At 50.1% G+C, this 26,176-nt stretch overlaps 9 protein-coding genes across 9 annotated transcripts; 7 read left to right on the forward strand and 2 right to left on the reverse strand.

The window, feature by feature from the left end:
* Positions 1-483: 483 nt before the first annotated feature.
* On the forward strand, positions 484-1,307 carry M430DRAFT_60699 (hypothetical protein; the record flags this gene model as incomplete). Its single annotated transcript, XM_024868874.1, has 2 exons — positions 484-597; positions 666-1,307. The coding sequence occupies 2 exons, from the start codon at positions 484-486 to the stop codon at positions 1,305-1,307; spliced, it is 756 nt and encodes a 251-aa protein (XP_024718478.1).
* A 1,630-nt stretch (positions 1,308-2,937) lies between these two features.
* On the forward strand, positions 2,938-4,186 carry M430DRAFT_144757 (hypothetical protein). The gene is made up of 4 exons (XM_024862908.1): positions 2,938-3,075; positions 3,132-3,414; positions 3,469-3,672; positions 3,719-4,186. The coding sequence occupies exons 1-4, from the start codon at positions 3,060-3,062 to the stop codon at positions 4,065-4,067; spliced, it is 852 nt and encodes a 283-aa protein (XP_024718479.1). The 5' UTR covers positions 2,938-3,059; the 3' UTR covers positions 4,068-4,186.
* Positions 4,187-8,084: 3,898 nt separating this feature from the next.
* On the forward strand, positions 8,085-10,548 carry M430DRAFT_107301 (glycoside hydrolase family 92 protein; the record flags this gene model as incomplete). The annotated part of the gene is made up of 4 exons (XM_024861148.1): positions 8,085-8,185; positions 8,233-8,777; positions 8,824-10,033; positions 10,080-10,548. 4 exons carry the CDS (start codon positions 8,085-8,087, stop codon positions 10,546-10,548), a joined length of 2,325 nt encoding a protein of 774 aa, XP_024718480.1.
* A 2,544-nt stretch (positions 10,549-13,092) lies between these two features.
* Positions 13,093-15,097, reverse strand: M430DRAFT_52780 (hypothetical protein; the record flags this gene model as incomplete). The annotated part of the gene is made up of 4 exons (XM_024868326.1): positions 13,093-13,947; positions 13,998-14,380; positions 14,430-14,905; positions 15,012-15,097. The coding sequence occupies 4 exons, from the start codon at positions 15,095-15,097 to the stop codon at positions 13,093-13,095; spliced, it is 1,800 nt and encodes a 599-aa protein (XP_024718481.1).
* A 2,484-nt stretch (positions 15,098-17,581) lies between these two features.
* On the forward strand, positions 17,582-17,958 carry M430DRAFT_36604 (hypothetical protein). The gene has a single exon (XM_024866958.1). The coding sequence runs from the start codon at positions 17,667-17,669 to the stop codon at positions 17,826-17,828; it is 162 nt and encodes a 53-aa protein (XP_024718482.1). The 5' UTR covers positions 17,582-17,666; the 3' UTR covers positions 17,829-17,958.
* A 1,723-nt stretch (positions 17,959-19,681) lies between these two features.
* M430DRAFT_73264 (hypothetical protein) lies at positions 19,682-20,041 on the reverse strand (the record flags this gene model as incomplete). Its single annotated transcript, XM_024869531.1, has 4 exons — positions 19,682-19,776; positions 19,828-19,857; positions 19,914-19,940; positions 19,999-20,041. Coding segments are annotated over 4 exons (195 nt in total), but the record flags the coding sequence as incomplete, so codon positions are not given.
* A 613-nt stretch (positions 20,042-20,654) lies between these two features.
* On the forward strand, positions 20,655-23,592 carry M430DRAFT_144765 (hypothetical protein). Its single transcript, XM_024862909.1, has 2 exons — positions 20,655-22,051; positions 22,104-23,592. Exons 1-2 carry the CDS (start codon positions 20,897-20,899, stop codon positions 23,319-23,321), a joined length of 2,373 nt encoding a protein of 790 aa, XP_024718484.1. The 5' UTR covers positions 20,655-20,896; the 3' UTR covers positions 23,322-23,592.
* A 1,130-nt stretch (positions 23,593-24,722) lies between these two features.
* Positions 24,723-25,486, forward strand: M430DRAFT_36605 (hypothetical protein). Its single transcript, XM_024866959.1, has one exon. The coding sequence runs from the start codon at positions 24,895-24,897 to the stop codon at positions 25,411-25,413; it is 519 nt and encodes a 172-aa protein (XP_024718485.1). The 5' UTR covers positions 24,723-24,894; the 3' UTR covers positions 25,414-25,486.
* M430DRAFT_36606 (hypothetical protein) lies at positions 25,421-25,731 on the forward strand. Its single transcript, XM_024866960.1, has one exon. The coding sequence runs from the start codon at positions 25,484-25,486 to the stop codon at positions 25,643-25,645; it is 162 nt and encodes a 53-aa protein (XP_024718486.1). The 5' UTR covers positions 25,421-25,483; the 3' UTR covers positions 25,646-25,731.
* The last annotated feature ends 445 nt before the right edge of the window (positions 25,732-26,176 follow it).

Raw genomic sequence — 26,176 nt, forward strand, 5'->3', positions numbered from 1 at the left:
ATGCTGAGTGAGAACCTTAGCTATATGGCGGATAGGAAGACTATGGAATTCAGCAGAGTCAAAGGCCTTAAGAATCTCACGGATAGTAAAGATACAAGCCTGATTTTTTTTACCTTCGGTAAATTCAACCAGTGGCTCTGGATGTCGGGGTATATAGGTAGGTAGGTACGAGGTATACGAATCGGTAGATCCTCGGTGCACTGTATGATTTTACCCACACTATGGTGGGATGAAGAAGACATGCAAAACACATGAAGCTTTTGCAGCTGGAGTGTTACTGTTTGTGTTGCTTGTGCCAAACGAGTCTTGTATTCTAAAAGCGTTGCGGTAACAGTGCTCACGTGAGCGCCTGACCCAACGTCATCACTCCCGCTCCGCTGGCAAATATCTAGCGATTATCATCAGCACGTTGAACCACACGTTGAATCTCGGAACCCCCATTTCTCTACCACCTTGAACAGACCAACATCGAGAATCGCAAACATGGCGGCGGCCGAAGCACCACTTAATTACGAGGCGTCGGCGGGCACGACGCATCTCCAAGTCTCCAATACCCTGCCCCCAGAAGTGGTGCAGTGTTTACAGAACGCACGATTTGTAGGTTGCCCAGCTCCAACACCACGCCCACATCTTAGAAGCCCAGACTGACCTGCCCGATTTCACAGCTACATCTTGCGACATGCACGAACCTGTACCCACACGTCTCGCTCATGAATTATACGTACCTCCCGTCGTCGCCCTACTCCTCCTCCCCAGCCATAATCATGACCACCAACCCCTCCTCGAAGAAGACGCTCAACCTGGTCTCCAACCCGCACGTCTCCCTCCTCGTCCACGACTGGGTCTCGCACCGACCACCGACCACCAACCGCCGCGGCTCCTCGAGCGGCCGGACCGGCTCGCCGCCTCCAGAAGCCTCGCGCTCGTCGCTCGCCACGCTGCTGCTGAACCTGAATACGAGCGCACTGAGCAGCATATCTGCGACGATCAACGGGGACGCACGGTTAGTGGAGGCGGGCACAGAAGAGGAGCAGTATTATAAGGAGATGCATCTGGATAATAATACGTTTGTCGAGGGAGAGGGGGAGAGGCGCCGGGCGTGGGATGAGAGGGGGGAGGAGCCAGATGGTGGGAGAGGAATCTTCATCGAGGGCGAGGAGGTTAGGGTTGTGGTGGTAAAGATCAAAGATGGCAGGGTGGCGGATTGGAAGGGTGGCGTGAGGGATTGGAGTCTGGTTGGGGAGGGAGTGGATAGAGGTGGTGCTGAGAATGGAGAGCCGTTAGTTAATGGTGTGGGCGGGGCATGATTTTCAATCTGGCTATCTGATTGTGGTGGTGCAACTGGGAAATTGCGGGAAGGGATTTGGCATTGGCTATGCATTTCGAAACAAAAAGTTTTTCCGGGAGATATGGAGCCTTGATGTTCTTGCTTGGATGCAACACTTCTAAAAGTGCAAAAGCGTTTCAACTTGCGTCTCTCATATGTATCTGCGTTCTACGATTAAGGGAGCGATGCGAGGCTACGGAAGGGTAAACCACTGAGATGAGGGAGCCAGAGCGGGTTTGATTTTAACTACTGGCATGGTTCGAGAATTCCCACGTTATGTTGCACCCTGGAATCTTGAAACAATGAGTGATCCCTCCCGTCTGTTCCCTACCTTATCCTCCTTTGAGAACAACCAGCTGGACCCCGAGCAGGATACCTGCATCCCAATTACATAACCCTGTGGACCCCGTGACTTCGAACTGAGACGGTTGCCGTAGAGGCCCTTTGAGCCTCGTCGTGACGTGACAGAATAAACAAGGAAAACCACTACCGAGCGCTCGAGTGAAAAGTCGAGTGAAAGAGTGAAAGCATCAGCGACCGCCCTCCAATAGTCGATTTCTTCATCGCGGTCGGGCCCACGCTCTGAAATGCATTGATTGGCTGCCCGCGGCCTTGCACGTTACCTCGTTGGCAACTGGACCGGAATAACTCTCACAGATTCATGATTCAAGCATCATCTCCTGCTTTGGAAGACGAGTGCATTTGATATGTCCTCTGTCACCGTTCTGCCGCTACTGATATATATATAGAGAGGGACAGGCAGAGGCAGAGAGAGCTCAAGAGAGCGAGAGGGTCAAGAAAGTCGAAAGACTCGAGAGTCCAGAGCAGTCGCATAGCTATGATGGTCGTCGATATAACAATAACCCTGCTGGCGATCTATCTGATATGACGTCAAGGGACACGACGTTTATGATTCGATGATTCGACTCTACCTCAGTGCCTGGCCTCTTCAGCTTCACTTCCAACTTCCAACTTCCAAGGTTCAGATAGATGCACAGCCAACCGGCAACGCCGGATTGAGGCCATCGCGTCTCTTGTCCCTACCTTAGGACCTCCCCACCTCCGAGGTGGTGTTGTCTGTCTGGCCTCTCACGAGGCAAAAGCCCGCGCAACACCTCTTGGCCGCGAAGGCCTACGCGGTCTACACCGCAAACCAGGAAACCTTAATCCATGCTGGGCCTACCCTTAAGCCCCATCGCAGCGTGTGTGAGCATTATGACTGGCTGTACTGGCACAGATGTCTCGTCGTCCTCTGCCCAACCTGTTAGCTGGGCAATAGTCGAGACCAGCAGGGAGCTCCCTTTCCCCCGCGATGCTTTTCCGGAGCAAACAAGGTATGGAACATACCAACCGTGGCCGACCAGCGTCATCGTTGGCATCACAGATTTCCTCTCCCACCTTGTCTCTAGGGCTGTTTACATTCAATCGTAATCCCTTTATTATCTGGACCCTCCTCCAACTGCCCCTCCTTCTCTTGTTCCTCCTGCTTCTCCTCTGCTCCTCATCACTATCTCTCCTACGCCCCAGCAACCCGCAAACACATCGGTACTCCGACAAGGAACAACATTCGCTCAAACCACGCAGCTCAAGGTGTTTGGTGTGCTGCAGCATTGTGCCTCGAGATTCTGTGGTTCTGACGTACATCCCCTGAACCAGGGCTTCTTTCATCTGGCACGCCGCATCAGTGCCTCCGCCATCTTTGCATAGTAATACCTACGAATATTAATACATAATGGCGGCGGGAATTCGTGAGTATCACAAAGGTACAATGCAGCTCTGCGGCGATAGCTAATGGGTCCTCTAGGAGGTGGAATGGGCGTGGGATCCCTCATCCTGATCGCTGCTTCAATTATGTTTATGTTCTTCGTCGTTCTCAGTGGTGTTACAAACAGTGTTCCTCTTAGCAACACTTGGTTCTTGCAAGCAGATACTTCAACTATCCCCGGTGCACATCGTTCGACCTCTCAATGGACATTCTGGTTCGTCTGCGGAGCCAATAACAGGGACTGCGGCGCGCCCGTTCCCGCGTTACCAATTGGTTATGCTTGGGTCGATGGTAGCGCTGGAGCTCCCGAAGCTCTCGTTGGGTGGGTTTATTCCTAACATACAATTAACCTTGAGGCTGACCAAAATGTATGTAGTGGACATGCAAAACACACGACTAGCTACCACTACTACTACACGTGGCGCTTCGGCTGGGTCTTCTACCTCATGGCATTTGTTTTGGACGTCTTTGGACTCTTCACCGCTCTCCTTGCTCCCTGCAGTCGTCTTGCGTCTGGCTTGTCGGGGCTGATCATCGGCTCAGCTCTCTTCTTTATGACTATGGCGGCTTCAATGATGACGTGAGTCCCCATGACATACCTTCTAGCATCTCTAACTTCGTTACAGAGCTATCTTCGTCGAGGCGCGCAACCGGTTCCATGACGCAGGCCTTTCTGCCAGTATTGGCTCTGCTGCTTTCGGGTTCACCTGGGCCGCATGGGCTTGTATGGTGCTCGCAACAATCATGCTCTTCCTAGGCTGTGGTCTTGGCGGTCGTTCCAGTGGCGCTAGCTCGCGAGCTTCCCGTATCGATAGGAGCACCCCCACCCAAACCACCCGCAGCCCCCCGCGAGGCATTAGAACCACAACCGCTGGTAGCAGCCTTGGATTCTGGCGCCGACAACGCCGCAGGACTGGGCCCTCTGCCTTCCCCGACACCGAGAGCCAGCATCGAGTCAAGGATGAGTACGCTTAGATCAAACCACTTGTTATCTAAGTTACAAGGAGACTGATGTGAAGATGCAGGCGAGAATCGGAGGAAGGCACCATAGGGCTTGCAGAGAAGAAGGAGAACGAGATATAATGAACGAACCGAATACGCAAATACCCGCGGCTATCCAACTACGTCGACGGCCGCACGAAATATCTTGAGATGAGACGAAGACCAGGGATATGTGAGAAGAATTATGCGAGAAGAATTGAAACGTGTATACATGTTGGAGTACGAGAGACGGGTGCACTCGCTAGCTTTCGAATACTTAATGTTTATAAGGAACCAAATAATCAAACGCTGTATATACCGAGACTAGTTTCTCTATCTGTTGCAGATGGGATCAGAGTGGCCCTGGACTGCTCTTTACTTTGGAGTCTGTTGATGTCCAGAACGAATTGAATAATTCGAGAAATAGGACTATGTACCCTAGATAATTTCCATAATAAGATAAGAGCCAGAGATCGCACTTCAGTCGGGGACCTCATGCCTAAATCAAAGGTAACATAGAAAAAGAGACAAAGCGTCGAAGACATCATGTTGACTCGGTTGATTGTTGGAGGAAAAGGGGGAAACTGGTGTGTATCACATGACCTCGGTTAGAACTCTATTTCTTGTACACAGTTCAGAATAGGTACCTTCTTTCTTTCATCTTCAGACGCAATAATCACCATATATCAAAATCCAACATTCTTCAAATGTCGCTCCCAGTAGCAGGAGAGAATCTGCAGGATACTATCAAAGCTCCAAGCTATACGGGATCATTGATAGGTAGTTACACGTGAGTCAAGACTCGACGCTGCGTAGACATGGGTTTACGTAACACTCCGGGAAAAGTCGATAGAGCCCCTATACAGAACGATTCTTTTTGTATACTCACTCTTACTCTCTGATCGATCCTGTCTTTTCCATGCATCAGCTCACAAGGTTTCTACGGTACCTGGTAGGTACATCTGAAAGAAGGTACGAATATAAATGTCCATGTGACACGTACCTTCGCTTTGAAATTTGCAAGGCTGATAAGGTAGGTAGGTAGCTCACAAACCATAGTATCCAGGAGGCCGTGGGGCTGAAAAGCTCAAGAGCCAAGCTGATTTGTATATAGGTATACAGTTAGGACTTCTCTTACGTACCTAGGTACCTTACCTATCCGATTGTTCGAACCCCACACGTGACCGCAGTAACGTGGTTCAAATGACATTCAGGGAAGACGTAACTGGAGGAGGATACCTGGATTGGGCATGGTCCGTGCCTGCCAGCCATGAATATCGTCGAAGCAAATCATTCTTCTCTTCTCATACTCCGCATAGTTTTCTTTTTTCTTTGCAACATGAAGGTTATGTTTCTGTCGAACAGGATCAGATGGATCCAGCTAGAAGTCTAGAAGTCCAGTATTGGCTTCTTACAGTGTGAACCTTTCAATCTTAAGAAGGGTCAGTTTACCGAATTCCTTCCAGGGTCCAGAGCTGAACTTTATCTAGTATACCTTACCACTCAGCCGTCCTGGACAGACAGAAATAGAATTGCAATATTTGCCTCTGCATTTTCAAGTGGTTTGGAGCCCGAAGACGTCGATGATGGAGCCACTCGGATGAGGGAAGGGCTTTTGGGCCTCAGGAAGCTCAAGACCGTCAGGTAGGCTGGTCGCGCAACCATATGAATGCCATCCGGGCCGACGTTTCTCCAGGATCTTTCTACCTATATGGTTCTATCTTTGCTGCTCGGATGAGGTTGACTGACAGAATCTACGCTGTGGATTGGGACTTGGGGAACAATTGGAAGAACATCTCGGCCACCGTCATTATAACAGGCGGAAGCAGCCGATGACCTCGTTAAAGACGGAACGGAACATTCCTACCGACGTTCCCGCTTTGAACTCCGGCCTCGACTTCGGCAACCTTTCTAAGACAACACGTCCCACGTTTTCTCTCCATAGGAACCAAAACGAACGCGGTGTGATCTGCCATGCCTTGTCTTATCTTCGAGCATTCAAGACAACCAGCTTCCGGGAACGTCACTCGAGGCCCCATGACAAGGCGCGATGCACACAGATCAAAGCTCAGATAGCTCCGACCAGCATTAAAGGGCCGAATGATCCGATCGAGCAATCCAAGACCGCATCTGCGCACGTGTTGTGACTTGCATGCTATGTGTGCCGTTGAGAACTTGGGTCCGCTGGATACGGAAATTACTTACGGCATCCTTAGTCTCCTGTCACAACGGTTCGCCATCTGTTCTTGAGGCGATTCCGCCAGAGCAAGCGACCGAAGACAGATGACACCTGCAATAGTGCAGCCCGTCATGTTCTAGAAACATCACCAGCAAGGGTCGAAGAGATGGCGATATCGATCACTCCCGTGCTCCATCACTGAGTGTGAGAATCTATACAGGCGCACGTGTCATTACATGGCTCGAGGAGAAAGTGAGGTAGGGTCACGGTGAGAATGATCCAACCATACCAGTGGCACAGAAAGTCGAGAGACCTTCTGCCGTCCACGAAGAAGTCATCTGGAAAAATGGTCTGTCTTGGTAAGGTGGGTGGTTTGAGGGCGTCAACCTCATAGAGGAACGCACAGCCTCCAGAAGATATGGAGATCAGTACAGTGCTGATCTCTGCCGAGTCTGTTATCCCGTTGTCATAGCTACAACGTACTGTACCTACATGTACGTTGCTCGCTTCCCAATATCTGATTTTCACCGGTTCTTTCCCCATCAGAGATAACCACGTTTTTGAAGCCTGTCAAGCGACACTCTTCGTAGATCTCTCTGGCCGAGCGACCCCGCCGTGCTTGCCAAGTCTTACCATGCAAAAGATCAGATGTCAATTGCGCATACCCCACTTTCCCAGCGATGAGGCCCGGCCAGGGGTACAGGCTATACAGTATATCCTCAGATGCAACCATCCACTCAGTCACCCCCGAGTGTAACTGGACTCAGCCGTTCTCCTCGGGATCAGGTCTTGCGCCCCATAGCGGCGCTGGACGAACTACAACTACACAGACGGCAGCCAGGTCTAACAGGGGAAAATATCTTCGAAGTCACGTGAGGTGATGTTTCACTCGGCTGGACAGGTGCACACCCCTCGGTTCTGGCCTCCTATTCGTCAAATGCGGGGATGGACGGCAGAGAGCGATGCAACAACCGTGGATCGTGCCCCGGCCGACGATTAGCATCATTCTTAATGCTCCTTTAGCAGAGCTACATCGTTGCACGCCCTGAACTAAACCGCCGTACCAAGACCTTTTTGGGGTGTATGCTTATCAATCTCGCGCGACGGTGCTAAAGTCGTTCTGCGGGAATTATAGGGGAGCGCAAGTCGCGTTCAAGCATTGCTATTCCCAACTCTTGCATTTGAATCACGATGCTTTTAGTTTATTCTTGAATTCTGTAGACTTGCGCCTCTAGAAGCAGTCAAGGTAGTTTACCTGATATCGCAATGTGTTGACCGCGATTGAAGTGTTCAAGTGTCTATCAGATCAAAGTGAGACATGCTTTCGATAGAAGGTAAATAAGACCCCGAGATCAAGCGAAACCGTCGCATTTGGCAGGGATCGCACAGGGGGCAACACACGACTCTGTCGATCGAGAGTCAAGCACCAGGCCTGACTCCTGCAAGGTCAAGGTTGATGGGTGCACCTCCAAAAGTCTTGGCACGGCGATTTCGCTCGGTGCATGCATCGAGATGTACAGTACCCGCTGTACCCTTCTTAATTCCCCACCAAAGATGTTCTTTCTAGACTCTTACATGGGGCAGACACGGCTGGGAAGCCCTTCCTATCATATGTCACACCCAGGGCATGTTTCTTCGGTAATTTGTCAGTTCGTACCTTCCCTTCTATCGTCCCCCACGTTGCTACACCCAAGGCCAACGATTGCGGAGGCTTTAGCCAGGCTGGGCCCTGCAAATGGCTCTGAGTATATATAGCTGGGGAAGAGCCAAGAGATTTGGTAGTTGCTCAACCACCGCACTGTGAAGGGTTTCTCGTCTTGAAAACCGCCAACATGTTGGGAAGTGCAAAGCTCATACCGGTTCTAGCGCTCGCAGCAGCTGCGGAGAGGTCTACTCCACAGGCCGTTGATTATACCCAATATGTTAATGTCTTGTGAGTCTCCTCACGTGCTATTCTCAAAACTCAGCTGATCAAAGTAGCTTGGGAACAGAGGGTGGTGGAAATGACTTCCCAGGTGTTGCTCGGCCATTCGGAATGGTGAAGTTGGGACCCGACCTCCTAAACTCCGGCACTGATTCCTACTCGGGATATCTCTCCAACGGCGCCTTCTCTGGATTCACCATGATGCATGAGCAAGGAACTGGTGGTGCTCCCAAATACGGAACAGTTCCTCAATTGCCCCTGGTTGGAAACATCACCAACCCTCTCTCCAGCATAACAGTTCCAAGAGGGGCCCCTGATCAAGGCTCCGTCGGTTACTACAGAGCCCAAACCGGTCAGAATGTCATTGTGGAGTTGGCTGCTGCTTCACGTGCCGGAATGTACCAATACACTTTTCCGGCAGGGAGCACTGAAAACAACATTCTGGTTGATATGAGCCACGTGCTACCTTCTTTCAGAGGGCAGGGGCTTGGTCAAGGGTATGCTGGAGGAGAATTCACCATCTATCCTGACGGTCACTACGAAGCTTCAGGGATCTATAACAACGGGTGGAACAGATCGCCAGACTGGACCATATACTCCTGTAAGTGCATATTCCGCCTGTTTTTGCCAATTCTAACATTTTGTAGGTGGATACTTCAACGTTACAGCTGAAACGGCCAATGCGTACACTGGAACCTCTTCCGGAGGAAGCGTAGTCCAACCAAGCGGATCGGCCAGCTCAAATAGCTCAAATACTTATGTAGGCGGTCTTTTTACCTTCAGCGAGAACATCGTTTCTTCCCGAGTTGGTATTTCGTGGATCTCATACGAGAAAGCTTGTCAAAATCTCAACAATGAGATTCCAGAAGGAACCGAGTTTTCCACAGTGGTTGAAGGCACCAAGGAGGCGTGGAACTCGCAAGTACTTTCCACCATTCAAACCACCACGACCAACGCAACGAACCTCGAATTGCTCTACAGTTCATTGTACTTCATGAATCTGCTGCCCACCAATCAGACTGGTGAGAACCCAGGCTGGAACTCCACCGAACCATACTACTCCGATATCTTCACCTTGTGGGATCTCTTCCGCTGCTCGACCGCTCTCCTGCACGTTTTGCAACCAACCGTGTACGAGGAACACATCCGGTCCATGATCGACATCTGGCGGTTTGAAGGTTACCTCCCGGACGCGCGGTCTTCTAACTACAACGGCAGAACGCAAGGGGGATCGAATGCCGACAACGTCTTAGCTGATGCCTTTGTCAAAGGTGTCCGGGGTCGCATTAACTGGAATGATGGGTACGCTGCGATGGTCAAGGATGCAGAGGTCCCTCCCAACAACACCGTCCCTCCGGACCCAATGGCACCAGACTCGTCGACGAAGGAGGGCCGAGGAGCTCTTCCAGACTGGCTTCAGTACGGATTCATTACCCCAAAATACAGCCGCGCAGCGTCACGTGCCGTTGATTATGCCTACAACGATTTCGGTCTGTACCAGGTCGCAAAAGGGCTCGGGAGATGGGACGATGCTAGCAAGTACCTTAACCGTTCGCGAAATTGGCGCAACCACTGGAACCCGGATCTCGAGTCAATCGGCTACAAGGGCTTTATTGTCCCCAGGGATGTATCTGGATTCATCAACACTGATCCACTGAACGATTCCGGCTACTGGGGTGACCCATACTACGAGGCCAGTTCATGGGACTACTCCTGGGGTGATATCCATGACATGGGGACGCTTGTTCAATGGATGGGTGGCCCGGAGACCTTCTTGTCAAGATTGGACACCATGTTCACAGTTGGTGCAAACCCAGGCAATCCGAATGGCATCATCTTTGATTCCACAAACGAGCCGTGAGTCTATATTTCTATCTTCCTCCAGGCTATGCTAATGATACAGAACTTTCAATGTTCCTTACCTCTACAACTTCATCAACCGACAGGACCGCTCCGTCTTACAATCTCGCAAGGTCGCGAAGCAATACTACAACACCCGTGTTAATGGCCTTCCCGGCAACAGTGATGCCGGAGCAATGCAGACCTGGCTCCTGTGGAACATGATCGGTCTGTACCCCGTCACCGGCCAGACCACCTTCCTGATCCACTCCCCTTGGTACGAGTCCCTAACCATCAACCTCGGCGGAAATAAGAAGCTGGTCATCACCAGCACCGGCGGTGACGGCAATGGTGACTCCAACATCTATGTGCAGAGCCTGAAGGTCAATGGCCGGCCCTGGAAGCAGAACTGGCTCACCTATGACGATGTCTTTGCCCACGGCGGCACCATGGAGTTCGTCCTCGGCCCCAACCCCGTCCAGTGGGCCACCGGTCCTCTCCCACCCAGCCCTGCCACCGAGCCTTGCGTATGATTCCTCTCTCCGCACTCCACAGTGCATCTGCTAACATCTGATATAGTACCAGGCGAGCTGTCTTCCTTCGATCCCACCGATCTCCTCGAGCACATCGTCCGCCCCTGCGACCACCCAGACCGCTGCCTGAGGGATGAAGGCGCGTTGAGGGACATATACTCTGACATCATGTTAATTGTGAGCTGGATCTCTTGACGGTTGAACGAGAATGCAGAGGTAGTAGAAGGAAATGAACAATCACGAGCATGAAACCCTAGAGATACGATAATTTAATTAATCCATCACAATGGCAAGCTTTGTCTTAGTGATATATCGGGTAACGACAGGGATCTCGCAAGGTCGTCTAGTTGAGGATCCCGGGACATTGATGCCAAGTACAGTAGTATATCGCATGACCCGATGTAGCATCGAATCCCTTTCTCCGCAAGATCAGCGTCAACCCCGCCCACGTAGGGACCCAAGACGAAATGAAAACGAGAAGCCGTAATATAATCTCACGTATCAGAGCACCTGACAGGATGCTTTCACCAGCATCAAAAGGATGTTTTCTAAGTTCCAAAAATTAATACTAGAGTATTCAATGTAGGGTTACCATAGTAGGACTCTAGGGTTACTTCGTTTTAGCAAGCCATCCTCTCGGCATCCGCAACCGAGCCCCTATCCATCCCATCGGGCTCATGGGTAAAGTAGTCACTTTTCAATTTCAAGATTCGTATAAGGATCTATATTGCGTATAGGTATGCATAAATGCACAAACCATTTTTAAAAGGCAACGATGTATGATATTAATTCTAAGATTCTAAAATCGGTTAAATGGACGGCATCTCAGTTCAAATCCCCCAAAAAAAATCCCCATCCAACCCAACATTCAACCCCTCAACTGCCGCCCATCACAGCGCTGCAGTCTATTCCCTTCATAATCAATATCCCAGCAGTGCGGGCAGCGACGGTGACGACAGGTATCGTTGACGCAGTACTCGGGGATGAAATGCATCCATTTGTAATTAAGATCGGTTATGGGATTGGCGGTTGCTGTGCACTATGTGTAGATCCTGCTGTTAGTGGGGTGTGTGTGTTGGATAGGGAGATATAGGGGAAAGGGGGGAGACGGAGAAGAAGTACCATGTGGCATTCCCATGCGGCGATAGGCGCCATGATGTTTGGTTTGAGATGGTATTGCTTTTTTTGTCTTTGTATGTTTGGATTTCTTGAAGAGAGTGAGAGGAGGCTGTAATTATGCGTTTGATAAATAGATAAATTTCTCTCTTGCTTTTTTAGGTTTCAGAAGATCTGATATTGAGGAAGACAAAGAGAGAAAGAGAAAAATAAACTGGCACCAGAGAGCATAAACCCCATCCTTATATAGTCGAGAAACTCGGGTAGAAGGTCATGAATCAAAAGATGAAGAGAACGTTTGATAATCATTTAATATTTTTACTGACTCTGAGTCTTGAATCACAGATAGATAGATAGATAGATAGGGTTTATTGATATGATGCCTAGAGGATGAGGATGGTTTTGGAGGGGGTGGAAAGAGAGCGTGATTAGATAGGAATTTGGGAGTAGGATTCGCAAGCTCATGGCTTAGGAGATGGGAAATGGGATTCTTTAAAGCATGCCGTGTGATTAGGGATAAGGGATACTGGGTGAGTGGAACAAGGGGACAAAGGGGGTGAAAAGAGGCGAAGGCATAAGCAGTATGATTTCCTACGCAATCATGCGTTTTTCACGAATTCCTTGGTTTTTTTTTTTTCTCCCCCCTTTTAAATTTCTCATAGGAGTGAGTTAAAGAAGGCAATTATGAAGCATGATATGTGAATAAAGGTAGGTAGGAATCTCTACTTCCCTCCCCCTTTTTAGACAGAACATACTTTAGTAGTGTCAGTGATTACTGTATTCGACTACGTGCTCGCTTACCCCCTATCTAGCTCCTGAACAGATGCGAGCCAGCCGAACCCCCTAAACGTAAACTTCACCTTCTCTAAGGTATACGCAGTTCAACTAACCTCCTAAGTTCCTATCTTTTTGCTATCATTATGCATACCACCCCGACAGTCCCTGCGATTCCGAAATCGGTATAGATTCGGTTATGTTTGGTTGAGATCTTGCTTAGTTATGAAGAGCTAATTGAATTAGCTATGAAACTGGGATTATTTATGAGAAAGTCAATAGGGGAATGGATAGAGACTGTTAGTTGGATACTGCAGTTGGTGACACTTTGCGCTTGTGGCTATAGTAAGGTACCTTACCTGTTAGAAGATTAAGCGAGGAAGTGAGATGGGGGGCTGTTGGAATTTAGATGGATAATAAATTATTCATATTAGGTAGTAGGTAGATAGGTAATAGAGATTAGGAGAGTCGCTAGTTATTTCAATCTATATCAAACACCACTAGACTAATCGAAACATGAGAGACATGGGCCCTGCCATCGTAATTTTTCTTTCCGTGCTCGTCGTCATGAACTGCATTACGTCGAGGCATCAAAATTGCTCTTTTATAGCTTTTTCTGTACAAAAGAAATCAATAACGTCATGCACCCATATCTCATACGCCGCTGTCAATCTCGTCGGGGACATTGTTCTTTGTCCAGGCCGCCCAGTCGGTACAAGTCTGCGGCATAATCATGGGGATCTGGCTATATTTCTCGATGTCCGCTGGCCTTTCGAGGATAGTCGCGTAGAAGCCAGCGCTCAGATGCCACACGATATGGCAGTGGAAAGGCCATACTCCTGGGTTATCGGCGTTGATCTGCCAGACTATGTGCCCGCCTGGTCGTAACATCTGTACATCGCGCCGCTGGGGGTTGTTGGGGTTGGTGATGGAGGTTCCGTCCCAGGCTCCGGGACCTTCGTGTAGGATGAACATGTTGTGCCCGTGGAGGTGCATAGGGTGAGAGGAGCTAGTAGGGTTGTTGACAATCACACGAATAGTGCTGTTGCTGCCGAAATTCTTCACGTTCCATTCAGGTGGATAGGTGAAGTTTCCTTCGTTGGCCAAGAGAAGGGTGGGACTGTTGTAATCGGAGCGGAAAGTCCCCCCGTCAACAGTCCAAAGGAAATGGTTGGTGGCATTGACCTCGGAGTTAATGTCTAGGTGGCGTGTCGTTGCTGGGTGGTCAGTCGGTGTGAGGGGATAATATGGAACAGTGAGGGAGAGATCATCGTTTGCGCAGGTTCCGGGGTCGGGCACATCCCAGGCGGTACTGGTAGGTGCTTTGTTTGTGTCGGCTTTATCGTAGTAGATTGCTGCCAGAGCATTGGGTTGATTGCTGGAGGAGCAGATAGTGGAAATATTGGAGCGCATCCAGAATGCTGACTGCGCAGATCCTTGATTCGCTGTGACTAGCACATCACTTCGCTGGCCTGCGCCGAGAGTTACCACCGTAGTCTCGTAAGGTTGCTAGATAGCGGTTAGATATAGCCCACAATGTTTGCACAGAAGAAGCTCACAATAGGAACGAAATCGTTGGCAATCACCGTCATTTTATGACCGTCGATACTGAATCGTTGCAGACCCTCAGCTCCGGCGTTGATCAACCTGAGCCGGTGAGTTTTGCCAGTGGTGAAGGTAAACTTAGAGATGCCAGCATTGCTGTTGCAGGGCGTGGTATCACCCTCCGCCACAGTAGAACAATCAAAGTCCATCTTGCCGTTAATGAGATTGTTGTCGGAGGCGGGACGCGGGTTACCACCCTGGTCCAGTGGCGCCATGACTACTTTGACCGTCTCATAATACGGTTTGTGATAAGTATCAGTCAAGAGGACTGGTCCGAGATCAATGTCGTAATCTGCATTCTCTGGGCCGTGGATGATCATGGGCCCCAGGAGGCCATCTGCGGCGATGTTAGTTCCCGAAAAGGTTGGAGGATGCGTGTAACTAGCCTGAATACTGTGCCGAGTAGTGTGAATGATACCAAGAAGTACCGTAGAGATCAGCCTGGAACTGGTAGGTGAAAGATTCGCCAGGAGCGATGGGACACTGTTCCACGCCAGGTACACCATCCATCCATGGGGTCTGTTTCTGAAGAAGTCCATGCCAGTGAAACGACGTCCCCTCCTCTGGTCCGGTAATCTGATTATGAACAGTGACTTGGATGGTATCGCCCCAGTTTGCCTCAATTGCTGGACCGGGAAACTGGTCATTGATTAGGAGTACATTCTTCTGGTATCCGTCCGGAGCTATCAGCCCCCTTTTGACCGTGAAATCATAGCTCCGGATGACTCCAGTGTAAGGGGCATCAGTGTATGGATTGCTTCCTGAAGCGTTTCGAAGACCCCATGGGTAGCCATTGGGGAGTGGGTTGTTGGTGAGGAAGGGAGGGAAGTTGGGTACGGGCAAGGTCCCCCACACCGAGTTGCTATCACCAACATTGATTAGTGCTGATCGATAATGTGCATCTCCAAACAGAGTCAAGAAAACAAGTAGGGATAAGGGACTTGGACTGGGGCTTCGCAGAGACCTACCCGTTAGTCTGCTGCTGGGTCAAGGCAGGGATAATGCCAAGGACTCCCGAGAGAATATCACCGACGACGCCCAATAAGAGAGCCATTGCAAAGCAAGGCTATGAGCGGATATGGGAAAGAGGAAGTGATATCTCTGCTGAGAATGATTGAGAAGAATTGAGCAGATAGGGAGGCATATATAGAGGCATCTCTGTCCGCATACACGCGGCCGGACTTCCTCTCATCAGACCTGCGTGCATGGGCAAGCTCTGGGGCTGGCTCCATCCGTGAGCCATCTGTAAGGCTCGTGGGTGTATCCCGGTCGACTATCAAACGCAGCTATGGGTTCAGGGTTCAGGGCTCTTGGTGGAGCTGAAGGCTGGCGACCCTTCTTTGTCCCTCACGCATGGGTCTTTGTGCTTCTCAACTTGGTCTCAAGCCCCTGGCCGAGCTGCTTTGGGTATGGCAAGGGTCAAGATGGGATCGACGACCAGCCTGCAGATAGAGAGAGCGGCATGAGAGGCCCCTGATTCCTCTCTGTGAGCAAGCCATCTGCCATCTGCCGTGCGGACCGTGGACTTGGGTGCGAGCACACCGCGGGGCTGGACCTCATCAGGCATCAAAAGGAATAGTGTTTGGAAAGCGGTGTACAGACCATACGTGCAGGACCCTGTACGCGTATACGTGGATGTATGTATGTATGTATGTATGCACTCTGTTGGTAGTATTTGTAGCTACATGAACATGTCGTACGTAGTATCCGCGTACCTGATGTCCGACAATGATTACTCTGATGTCCAGTGACCCGACGGCCAAAGTAGGACTAGCGGCTGAAAGGGATGCGAGCTGGATCACCTGATATCCGAGTCGGGACTCCGAGGGCCGAAAGAGGGCAAAGAAGCGAGAGACGTCCAACGTGGCGCCATCGTTCGTTGGGGAAAGGTGCGGCTGAGGAGGGAGATCTGCACGGGATGGGGCCGCTGCCCTAGGCTGGAAATCGTTAGCTAGCTACCTAGGTACTGGCACTCCGGACTCCCAATCCCCAATCCCCAATCCCCACCATCAACACCAACCACAACCAACGACTGAGGTAGAGGAGCTGAAGACGACATCCCGCATCGTGCTCACCGCCATGCCCAGATGGGGAGATCAAAGGAGCCATTCATTCGTCCCCTTCTATGGCATATACGATGATCCCACTGCAGTTCGTGGAGCGTGCGTCCATACATCGTTCGTACCGTGGCCGCGGCCACCTCGTCACCAACTTGCGCCGTGGAGCCACATTCGATCAGGTACGAGCATGTGGCGTACATGACTACATAGTCCTGAACTCCTGACATACCTCTCTGAGTCTCTTGGTACCAATGGACCGTATTGTACGCCAACGCCACGTTTCAAATGAACTCCTGGGCTCCCTGCCTCCCTGACCCTTTCCCCAGGAAGTCAGGGCTCGATCCATTATCCAGGTTTATGCCCTTGACCATTTTCAAACTGCCTTCTAACCTGCAAACCCGCCCAGTTCGGACGGAGTTCATCACTGTTCAAGTATTGCTTATTCGAACGCGCGTGCTGCAGCATCGGACGTCCGCCAGGCGGATCGTGGACCCTGGGCCATCGTCGATATTGCTTTCCAGATGAGGCAAGGTGTATGTGATGAGTCCCGTCCACGCAACAAGCGGTCCATGAACATTATACTTTGATTTTTTATCGTTCGGAAAATTTCGAGCGCCTCATCCTTCACCGATTGGCGAATTATTGGTCGAATTCGACGGATCGGGAGAATGTGTGGTACGCGTCGCGTTACATATTCGTACATGCATCTCTCCCGCTATTTTTCCCAACCAGTCCCTCCGTGTGGCAGAAATCCGTGCCTTCCAAGTCCCAAGCATCGCTGTGGTGGTCACGATCAGCAAGGTCCCGGTCGAAATTTACACCGCATCCTGTAGCATTGCGGACGTCTCCAAGGGAGACCGCAAGAGGATTCGGGAAGATTACCCTAACCGAATCATAGGGAGAGATAAGGGGACAAAAAGAATGAATAAAGGGAATAAATGGATAACAACAAAAGAAAGAAAAAAAAAAAAAGAAAAAAGAAAAAAAAAAGCCATACACGCATTGTTCTATCATTGACGAGGCCTCAACAGTGAGCAACATACTCAATCCCGCAACGCGCGTCATTTCCTCAGGGTACGGGATCTGCGAGGCACCTACATACACTCGACATCCCACTCGTCGACCTCTATCTACGTCGGCGACCCGGCGCGTCGGCATGTCGGCTTGTCTCGACGGCGAGTCGGCGACTGAACTATCCGGAGAATCAGACAGTTTGCCAGAATTGGGCAGTCCTCCGTACCTCGTATCTTATATAGGACCTCGTCCCTACGCTCTGTACTCCCACCACATGTATAGCATGGTGTTGCTAAAGTAGCAATCCGTTACCCCGCCCAGGCTGCTGGAAGCGGGACGGAGGAATCGTATTATGGGCATAGGCCTGGGTGTCAGTCAGGTGAGTTCCTATTTTCAGCCATTCGTGTTTCTGTACTTCTGTCAGTTGAAATCTGCAAATAGTTGAGGGCTTGGGGAGAGATGACTTTTCATTTATCTTCACAAATCCATGCTTCTGAACGGTACCTTATCTGATTCTTGGTTTCGATTTCTTACTTCTGCGCCTGTCAAATGCACCTAACGAAGCCAACTCTGCTCGTTATCCTAGAGTCCATCATCGCCTTGCTGATGGGGATGCTCTGGCACTCGCCTCGGGCTTTCCGTTCTGTGCCTCTAACCCGCGCCCACGATGAAGCTGCAGTGGCACAATCTCCCGCTTCAGGACCTGCATAAAGAAAAAAGAAAAAAGAAAAGCTTCTTTTCTTCCTGATATCATCCTAAGGGGCGTTTAGTTCGTCCCTTCTCGCGCATCAAGCAGTCCCTGCCGAGAGATGTCATATCAAAGTTGCTACTGAAAAATCGAGGCTGGACAGCTGAGCAACCCCAACCAGCTGGTCCGTAAGCCTTGCGAATGACTCGGTGCTATCGTGTGACGTCCGTCGGCGTATCGCGGAAGCGTGAGCTGCCTTTCTTGATTCTCATGAAAACTTCGTTGCTGGGAGCTGCGCCTCTGGCGACCAATCATTCCATCGTGAAGAAAAGCTCGTGTGGCCTCCACGAGGCTGGGTGATGTAGGGTAGCTACAATAATCGTACCCAAAGATGCGGAGTGCGCGATGCGACATGGTGCGCTGGAGCTAGGGTTCGACGACTGCGAGCGGCTGTAGTCCCTCATGTGGCTTGTCTTGCGATAATAACTCTCGTGGTGAGGTTGGCCCGCCAATTTTGGAGGTCTCGGGTACTCTTTGACCTGTTATGCATGTTAAGTGCATCGAGTTATTGATGACCTGCATGCACACCCTGCTGGGATTGCAGCTGGCAATGCGACGACCACGCAACCCGGCTACAAGGGAACGGTATTTTCTTGCTGCAGCACTTCTCGCTTCAACAAGGATTAACATAGTGCGGGATTAACGGCGGAAACAAAGGATGAATAGCGAAGTCTAGAACGCAGCGAGCTGGACTAAGAGATCTGTTGACCGCTTGCAGCGGTGGCAGGTCTGACTGCAGCCTACACACAGGCACATTGGCCTTTGAACTTCAGGACGGGAGATCAGAGTCGAAGCCTGGGAATCGCCAGAGTATTATTCTCAGATAAATGCCCTAGACTCTACTGCCTTGCAATTCTGTTCAACTGTATTCTACGCCCGACTTTACTCGAGTGAGTTCAGAAGCTTGACAGAGCTAGCAAACGAGAAATATTCTGCAGGACCAGTGTTTGAAGATATTAGTTTTATGACAGCACCACGAGGCCAGCATGAAGGAAACTTCAACTCAAAGCCTTGGATCTTGCATGGAACGTCCAACAGAAGCTTCTGTGTGAGACTATTGCGGTGAGAAAGACGCTCGGAGGCTGGGCACCAACAGAACTCGCAACAGGGTTTCGGTGTTCGGAAAACGAGATGAAAGGTCGACAAACTTCTGAATCATTAGGTTAGAACATATCTGGGCTGACTGATGCCAGGCTAATGACCGGGCTCCAGGTTCATGGTCGCCACTACAGCAGTTCCCCAGGAACGGAGCACCCTGCAGAATAAATGAAAATATTTGGGTTAGATATGAGCATTGTCAGAATAATCCCTCCGCGGCGGAGGGGTGAAAGCACTGTTAAAGCACCGCCGGGCAGTCCAACTGGAATACTTCTGCGTATACGTTTTGACTTTTGAATTCTTGAGTTGTGTTGATACAATGTCGAACTTCTCGGAATTGCCCTTCTCGAAGCTCAGAGAGAAAATGCCGCCCAACGTGTCCTGCCCATAACATACAGTCTCATTGCCAGAGAATTATCACCGTGAGTTGTGCTGTGCTGAATGAATAACATTGTTCAAATCAGGCCAGTTATTTCATTTCATCCTTACCCATTATCCCTAATTATGGCATTTCGGTACTCTAAGCCTTGCGCTCAGTGCTCGGAGATGGCTGGTATGGTTGGCGTGGCATAATTATAGGCCGTCGTCGTGCGCGAGCGAAGGCTTCCACTGCTTCTTGGGATATCGTGTCCGACCGGATGGTGCTTCCTATTGACATGAAGAACCTGCAGAGGGTCTATCAGTCGAGACCTGACCATTGCTACAAAGAAACAATATCTTACCCGAAAGTTGCTCCAGAACCAAGCATATATTGCCCAAGGCTTCTCATCACCCCATTAGGCCCCGCGCCGTATCTCATGATGTTGACTGAACCTTTGGAATGTCAGAAGGCCAAGACTGCCAGCCAATGAAGTGTCAGCATACCAAAGATAAACCCAATGATCACTCCAACAGCTTGACATAGATATTAGCATCATTGAGGCCAATACAGGTGGAGCTTGCCGGCTTACTTCCTCCCATCATCGCGCCCATCTTCACTGGTAGTTTGGTCAGTATATTTTGCAGCATTATTCCGCTGACGGCAACTGAGCTTACTCTTGTCAAAGGTAGAGGGTTGCCCCATGTTTGGTCCCACCGGTACGGGCATCTTGAGAGCAGATTTGTTGTCTGTGGATGGATGTCGAGACTGCTGGTTCTCGGAGCTTCCTCAAATTCTCGACGGCTTTCTCCGTCAACTCTACCTGATGTATGCACGGGCCACTTTTTCCATGTTGATGTTATCACGTGATTACATATCAAAGGGCGACAAAGATAGAAGGAGAAATCCGTGGATCACTGTAGCATTAAATCCTTTGTATTTAGATCTTCATCCTCCCTATATTTGTATCGGTCTAATTTGCTGAAATTGGCCGCAAAGTGAATGGTAAATGCACGTGAAGGTGCGCGCGTGCTCCTGTCGCTGTCGCTTGCTCTGATAGGCTCTTCGCGACCGCCTCAAATGATCTATACGGATCTCCAAACTTTCCAGCTTAGCAGCTCCAAAGTCGAAACGACAGACATCCCGTCTGCCCGTTCACCACGGACAATTCCTTTTCACATCCAGTGTCTTTCGCATGTAAGTCTTCTTGATGGTATTTTCACTCCCACGGCCAGTTCACAGAGGATTCAACGGTGCTGCGCCACCATCCGGCTCTCACGTCGTGGCGCCAAACAATTGAGGATAACATAACAGCTGACAAGCTTTTAACAAAGCAGGACAACACGGTGTAGCGACCGCCCTCTCCATCATAAGTAACGGGAACGATTTCTTGCAAGTCGCAGTCCATACAGGACGAGGGTCGTCGCGAAGCGCCAGGGGCGTATTGTCGTGTTGTCATAACAGTCGAAGGATTAGGGGGAGAATCACGACGTACACCATTTCCAAAATTCATTCGCCAACGTCGCTGTTCGATACCCTCATACAACATAGCAACACCCATATCCAACCTCACAGATGACGGCTGTCGCGAGTCCACCGAGTTTCCAACAGAGTAACCCGTCAGCATGGGGTTCTAGTGTTGGCCAAGGAGGACTTAATGCCATGAACGCCGACGAAGTCGCCCGAATGTTTATGCCGCGCAAGAGCGCTCAACGCGCCAACTCCTCCTCTTCGATCTCTTCGGCCTCCTCCACCGCATCCACGACTACCATACCTGCAACCTCGCAACAAGTAAATGGCACTCTGACGTCGGCAGCAGCAGGGGACCTTAGTTGGGGGACGGGAACAGCTGCTGCCCGAAAGAAGACGCAAAGAGCAGGACCCTGGCCAACAAGCAAGTCAGATGCAATATCTGGTATATCTACAGCAAGGCCGCAATCGATATTGACAACAAATGGCACTCCTGCTGCGTCATCGATGACCTCCGTCCACCAACCCTCGTCCGCTATTCAGTCGCAGCATATCCTGCAGAACCCTTCACAGCAATCAAATGGGAGCAGAACTGGTGCACCAGTAGTAGGGGATAGTAACCCAGTTCTCTATCTGCTGTCTATGAATGGAACTTTCGAGCGGAAAACAATATCTGTCCCATTCTATCCTGACAGCCTAAGGATTGGACGGCAGACCAACGCCAAGACTGTACCTACACCTTCTAATGGGTTCTTCGACTCGAAGGTATTGTCAAGGCAGCATGCAGAGATCTGGGCCGACCGGAATGGTAAAATCTGGATCCGCGACGTGAAATCTTCCAACGGGACGTTTGTGAACGGGACTCGGCTGTCACCGGAGAATCGAGATTCCGAACCACACGAGTTACAAAGTCAAGATCATCTTGAACTCGGAATTGACATCGTTAGCGAGGATCAGAAGACAGTTGTGCATCACAAAGTGGAGGCTAAGGTTGAGCATGCGGGCTACCTTGGGGCAACGAATAATGTTCTGGACATGAATTTTGGTGATCTGGATCCGGCAAATGGAGCGATGATGGTGCCATCTCAGGGGGCAATGAGAGGCAGGTCAGGCAGTCAAGGGTCAGTGGTGAGTAACGGCCGTTTGGGTCCACCGGCCAGTGTAGCTGGCGGTCAAATGAGTGGTATTATGGGACAACAACGGCCGATGAACTTCTGGTTAACGCCAGTCACAACCGAGCAAATCGTCAAAAGGCTCACGGTAAGTTTCTTTGAGAATACTCTACCAGAAGTAAAGCTGACATCCTTACCAGCATGAAATGAGGGCAGCAAGATTACAGACAAATGATCTTGGAAGGGCGGATCATTTCGTTGGCGCACTATTATCAAAGGAGAGTGTCAAGGAAGTTGAGCGAGTACCCGCCGCCGAGATAACCAAGGCTCCTCAAGTCAATGGTGGATCTCTGGCTTTACGAGGAGACTCCTCCAAGACCCGATTTTCTGATCCTCCAGCGCCCCCGCCTCAACAACCTCTGCCAGAGAAACCCGACGTTGGCCGCCCCCATTTTTTTGACCCTTCTTCCCCGGTCCCGTCCCTTAAACGCACGAATACCGAGCGTCCTCCGGCTATACTAAGCGGCTCGCCCACCCGCCAAGAATCATCAAGTCAGATCATGTCTCTAGTAGAGGCACTTGCATCTGCAAAGAAAGAGCTTGACTCACAGAGTGCTCGAATGCGAAACCTGGAGGAGATGCTTCAAAAGGAAAGACAGGCACGTGAATTAGCTGAGGAATTAGCGAAACGGCTGGAGCAGCAATCCTCTGAGGCAAAGGTGAACGGCAATTCTGTCGGCAGTTCTGAAGCACCGGTCTCTGAAGAAGCTCTTCAGTCACCTCTTGAGAGCACTGAGACGAACCCAGCCGCCCAGGAGTATCAAGAAACAGAGGCTGAATCGCCCGATTCCAAATCTCTAGAGAAGGACGAAGCGGTTCAGGAGAGTTCACCGGAGAACGAAGTTGTTGACACAAAACCCATCACTGATTCTACCTCGCTACTCGAGAAGCGCCTGGAGACGATGTTGGTTGAAATGCAGCAGTTGAGGGAGAACATGGAGTCGTTCAAGAAACGCGCAGAGATAGCGGAGGCCGAGAGAGATACAGATCGAAAGACCCTAGCCGAAATGGTGGAGAAGATTAGGTTAGAGGAGTCGGCTAGAGGATCATCTTCTACAGAACGAGGGCGGTCGCCCGCTGATGGTCTGGCCAAAGACCCATCCAGCAGCCCCAGGAGTTTTACCGACACATTAAGTCAATCGCTACAGAAAGCTGCTTTTATAAATGGAAATATTAGTTCTGCAAAGGAGGTTGAGCCAGGGAGGATAGCCTCAGGAACTCTCTCACGACCTCCCGGCGGACACGATCCAATACTTTATCACACGACACCATATGCTTCAATGTTAGGAGTTGTTCTTATTGGGATGGGACTCATGGCTTATTTGAATGGATGGCAATCACCTAAAATCGACCGGTGAATACCTTAAGGCGCTGGCCTCATCATATATCCCTTTTTGTTAAAAGGCATACACAGGGTCAAACAGACCAAGCATGTACTTTTCCTTTTGTTTTTCCATCGTGCGTATGGGGGGGGGCGTTTCGTGGGCATAGGTGCGCGTACCGGCCGGGTTTGGGGGTTATCATATTACATGCCCACTAGGCCTTTCTAGTTCTCTTTGTCATTACTTTTTCCTCAATGGTGACGATGATGAGATTCATGAGATGGGACAGCGTTCGGTCTGATGGGTGATCCTCTCGAGTGGATAAATCCGTGTGGCATATAGTCTCTGTAACGAAATCAAGGATTTTTTTCCCTCACAATATTCAGCAATGGATACTCCGCGTGATGGCTTACCTATGATTCGCCCTGCTGCTGCTTGTTGCAACTTTCTAACCGCTGAACTATTGGGGCAGTAGACAAAACACTAATCGAGTTATCTAGCTTGGAAGAGGGTGGAGAGGTTATTATTACAAGGCCAAATACGCATATACTAAGGTTAACTCCCATTTACTGCCATTCAACTTGGTCATGATGATTACAGCAATCTGATCGCCCTTCAATTTCAGTTAGTAACAAGTCTGAATGGCGATTATTCCCCTGATTTCAACCACCCCCCCCCCCCCCCTTTCCCCTCAACTCTGCAAACGAAAACAAGACTTGAGATACATGCCTGCACAGCAAATGGTAGTGTCTACAAAGCCATTGTGCACATACAAAAGATATACACACACATCGCTTCAAAAAACCGATGTGTAAAAGCCAACCCTATCAAAAGCAGAAAGCATCCACTGATTCCAGAACTACGGTAAGGACCTTGGTGTGTCAGACGCATTACCTTACGTTAAAAGCGAAAGCTGCCTTGAGAGATACGGATATTATGACTAAATCATCATTTCTGATTTAGAGAAGAATCATCATACTTTGGTCGACTTGCTATTCCACAATCCCCTGTGTGGTTTTTGTCTGCTCGAGATGGTGGAACGGTGGTTGTGTCCGAGATTAGTGTTGTGCTGCTATGTGGTAAGATAGCGATTTTTCGGCAAATCAGTTGCTCCAATGGCGCAATGGTAGCGCGCAAGACTTCTAATCTTGAGGCTGTGGGTTCGAGTCCCACTTGGAGTGGGATGTATTCCTCTTCTTCAATTTTTTCTTTTTGGTATTCATTCCCTTTTTGCTCGTCTATAGGGCGATGCTTTTCTTGAGGTACCTTACACTCCTTTTCTTTTATGTCATGATTGATGTGCAGGAGATCCCTTGTGCGCTTCTCCCCCGCAAGATTGGCATATTGATGCCTCAGAATTGAGGCAAATAATCAACTAAGCCGGAACCGAATAGCTGTGAAATATTTACGTGTATATCGCTGCCTCGACGCTGTAGAAAGGGAAGAGGTTCTATGGGTGATCTTCGTAACCCTTTCTAACAACACCACGAGGGGCATCTCCAGGGAACTCCTCGACTGTCAAAACAAGAACCAGGCAGAGGCGGGCCAAGGTCTCATACTCACATTTTGCATCCCTCCAAGCTCGATGGCCTTCCTGCAACGAGGCATAATGGCTCCTATGGAACGATCCCCCGCCACGGCCACCAGCGACGAGCCGCGCTTCTCCTCCTTCTTCTCGCAACGCGCACGGCGACAACTAGGTCTCTTCTTCGCCGGCGCCGGCTTCGTCGCCCTCTCCACCATCGTCACCCGGCGAGCGCTCCTCCGCCGCTACCGCGCCACGGTCCCCAAATTCTACCAGCAGAGCAACCAGCCCAACAAGATCACCAATGGCTACATGGAAGCGCTGGAGGCTCTGAACCTAGCGACGGTGAACGTGCTGAGCTACGCCATGATGCTGACCGGGGGCGTGCTCTACGCCTTTGATATCTCGAGCCTCGACGACATGCGCCGGAACGTGCGGTCGAAGATGGGTAATGGGGACGGAGCACAGGTGAATGAGGAGGAGGAGAAAGAGATCGAGAAGTTTTTCGTGGATATCCTAGAGAAGACAGGCCGGAAGTTCGATAAGGATGGGAAGGAGATCAAAACGGCCAAGCAGGCTGAGGATACAGAGGAGAAGAAGTAATGGGAGCGGTGTTGCTGGTCCATCCTTTTACTTGGAACGGATTGAAGAATTCCTCAGAGTAGGAGGGGAAATGACAGATGTGAAGAAGCGGGCGATTGGGGATATTTCAAGCGCCCCGATGCTTATGCTTCGTTGCTGTGCATCATGTCATGGTCGCTCGAATATCCACGAGCGCATCTCGAGAACGAAAACGTTCACCATCTCCACTCAGCGCCAGGAGCGCGGCGAATAATGGATTTACCTACAGTAGCTGAGTCCTAGGTAGTCTTCCATCGAAAGCTAAAATGCCTACAAAGTAATCCCGCAGTTTCAAGGAGGTTGCGATTGAGATACATGCTACCTTGGTGAAATGTATGGCTTCTGGGAGGTTTATGTCAAGCCTCGTATCAAGATGGATACAAAAACCTTTCACCTCTTTAATAACCTGATTGAGCCGACTATCCTCGTTTCTGTATCTGTATCGGCATGGTTTTTATCCTGCTACTCCGTAATATCAAGGTGTGATGAGAAGTAATGTGCGTATTGTACATCCCTACCTACACCTTTCAATAGGACTTGAATAAAGCCAGGACCCTCCTTTACCTATAGAGGTACAGCCAGCCCATAAGTAGATAGCTTATATATACCTAACATGTTCTGAAGTGTGTACAAGCAATGGAGCAAGCTAATCAGGTCATCTGGTAAATAACAGCCCCCCCTTCTCTTTTTTCATGACAGTTCTCAAAATATCCTTAGGAGTTGCTGCTCGTGAGGTCACTGGATA

The sequence above is a fragment of the Amorphotheca resinae genome (assembly GCF_003019875.1).
Source record: "Amorphotheca resinae ATCC 22711 unplaced genomic scaffold M430scaffold_10, whole genome shotgun sequence".
Lineage (NCBI taxonomy): Eukaryota > Fungi > Ascomycota > Leotiomycetes > Helotiales > Amorphothecaceae > Amorphotheca > Amorphotheca resinae.

Bases quoted from the DNA above. Each gene is read 5' to 3' on its own strand.
- M430DRAFT_144757 (XM_024862908.1), top strand. The intron at 3,415-3,468 runs GTGGGTTTATTC...AAATGTATGTAG, and splicing joins GCTCCCGAAGCTCTCGTTGG to TGGACATGCAAAACACACGA. The intron at 3,673-3,718 runs GTGAGTCCCCAT...ACTTCGTTACAG, and splicing joins ATGGCGGCTTCAATGATGAC to AGCTATCTTCGTCGAGGCGC.
- M430DRAFT_36604 (XM_024866958.1), top strand. From the start codon at position 17,667: ATGCACCTAACGAAGCCAACTCTGCTCGTTATCCTAGAGTCCATCATC.
- M430DRAFT_144765 (XM_024862909.1), top strand. From the start codon at position 20,897: ATGACGGCTGTCGCGAGTCCACCGAGTTTCCAACAGAGTAACCCGTCA. The intron at 22,052-22,103 runs GTAAGTTTCTTT...CATCCTTACCAG, and splicing joins AAATCGTCAAAAGGCTCACG to CATGAAATGAGGGCAGCAAG.
- M430DRAFT_36605 (XM_024866959.1), top strand. From the start codon at position 24,895: ATGGCTCCTATGGAACGATCCCCCGCCACGGCCACCAGCGACGAGCCG.
- M430DRAFT_36606 (XM_024866960.1), top strand. From the start codon at position 25,484: ATGACAGATGTGAAGAAGCGGGCGATTGGGGATATTTCAAGCGCCCCG.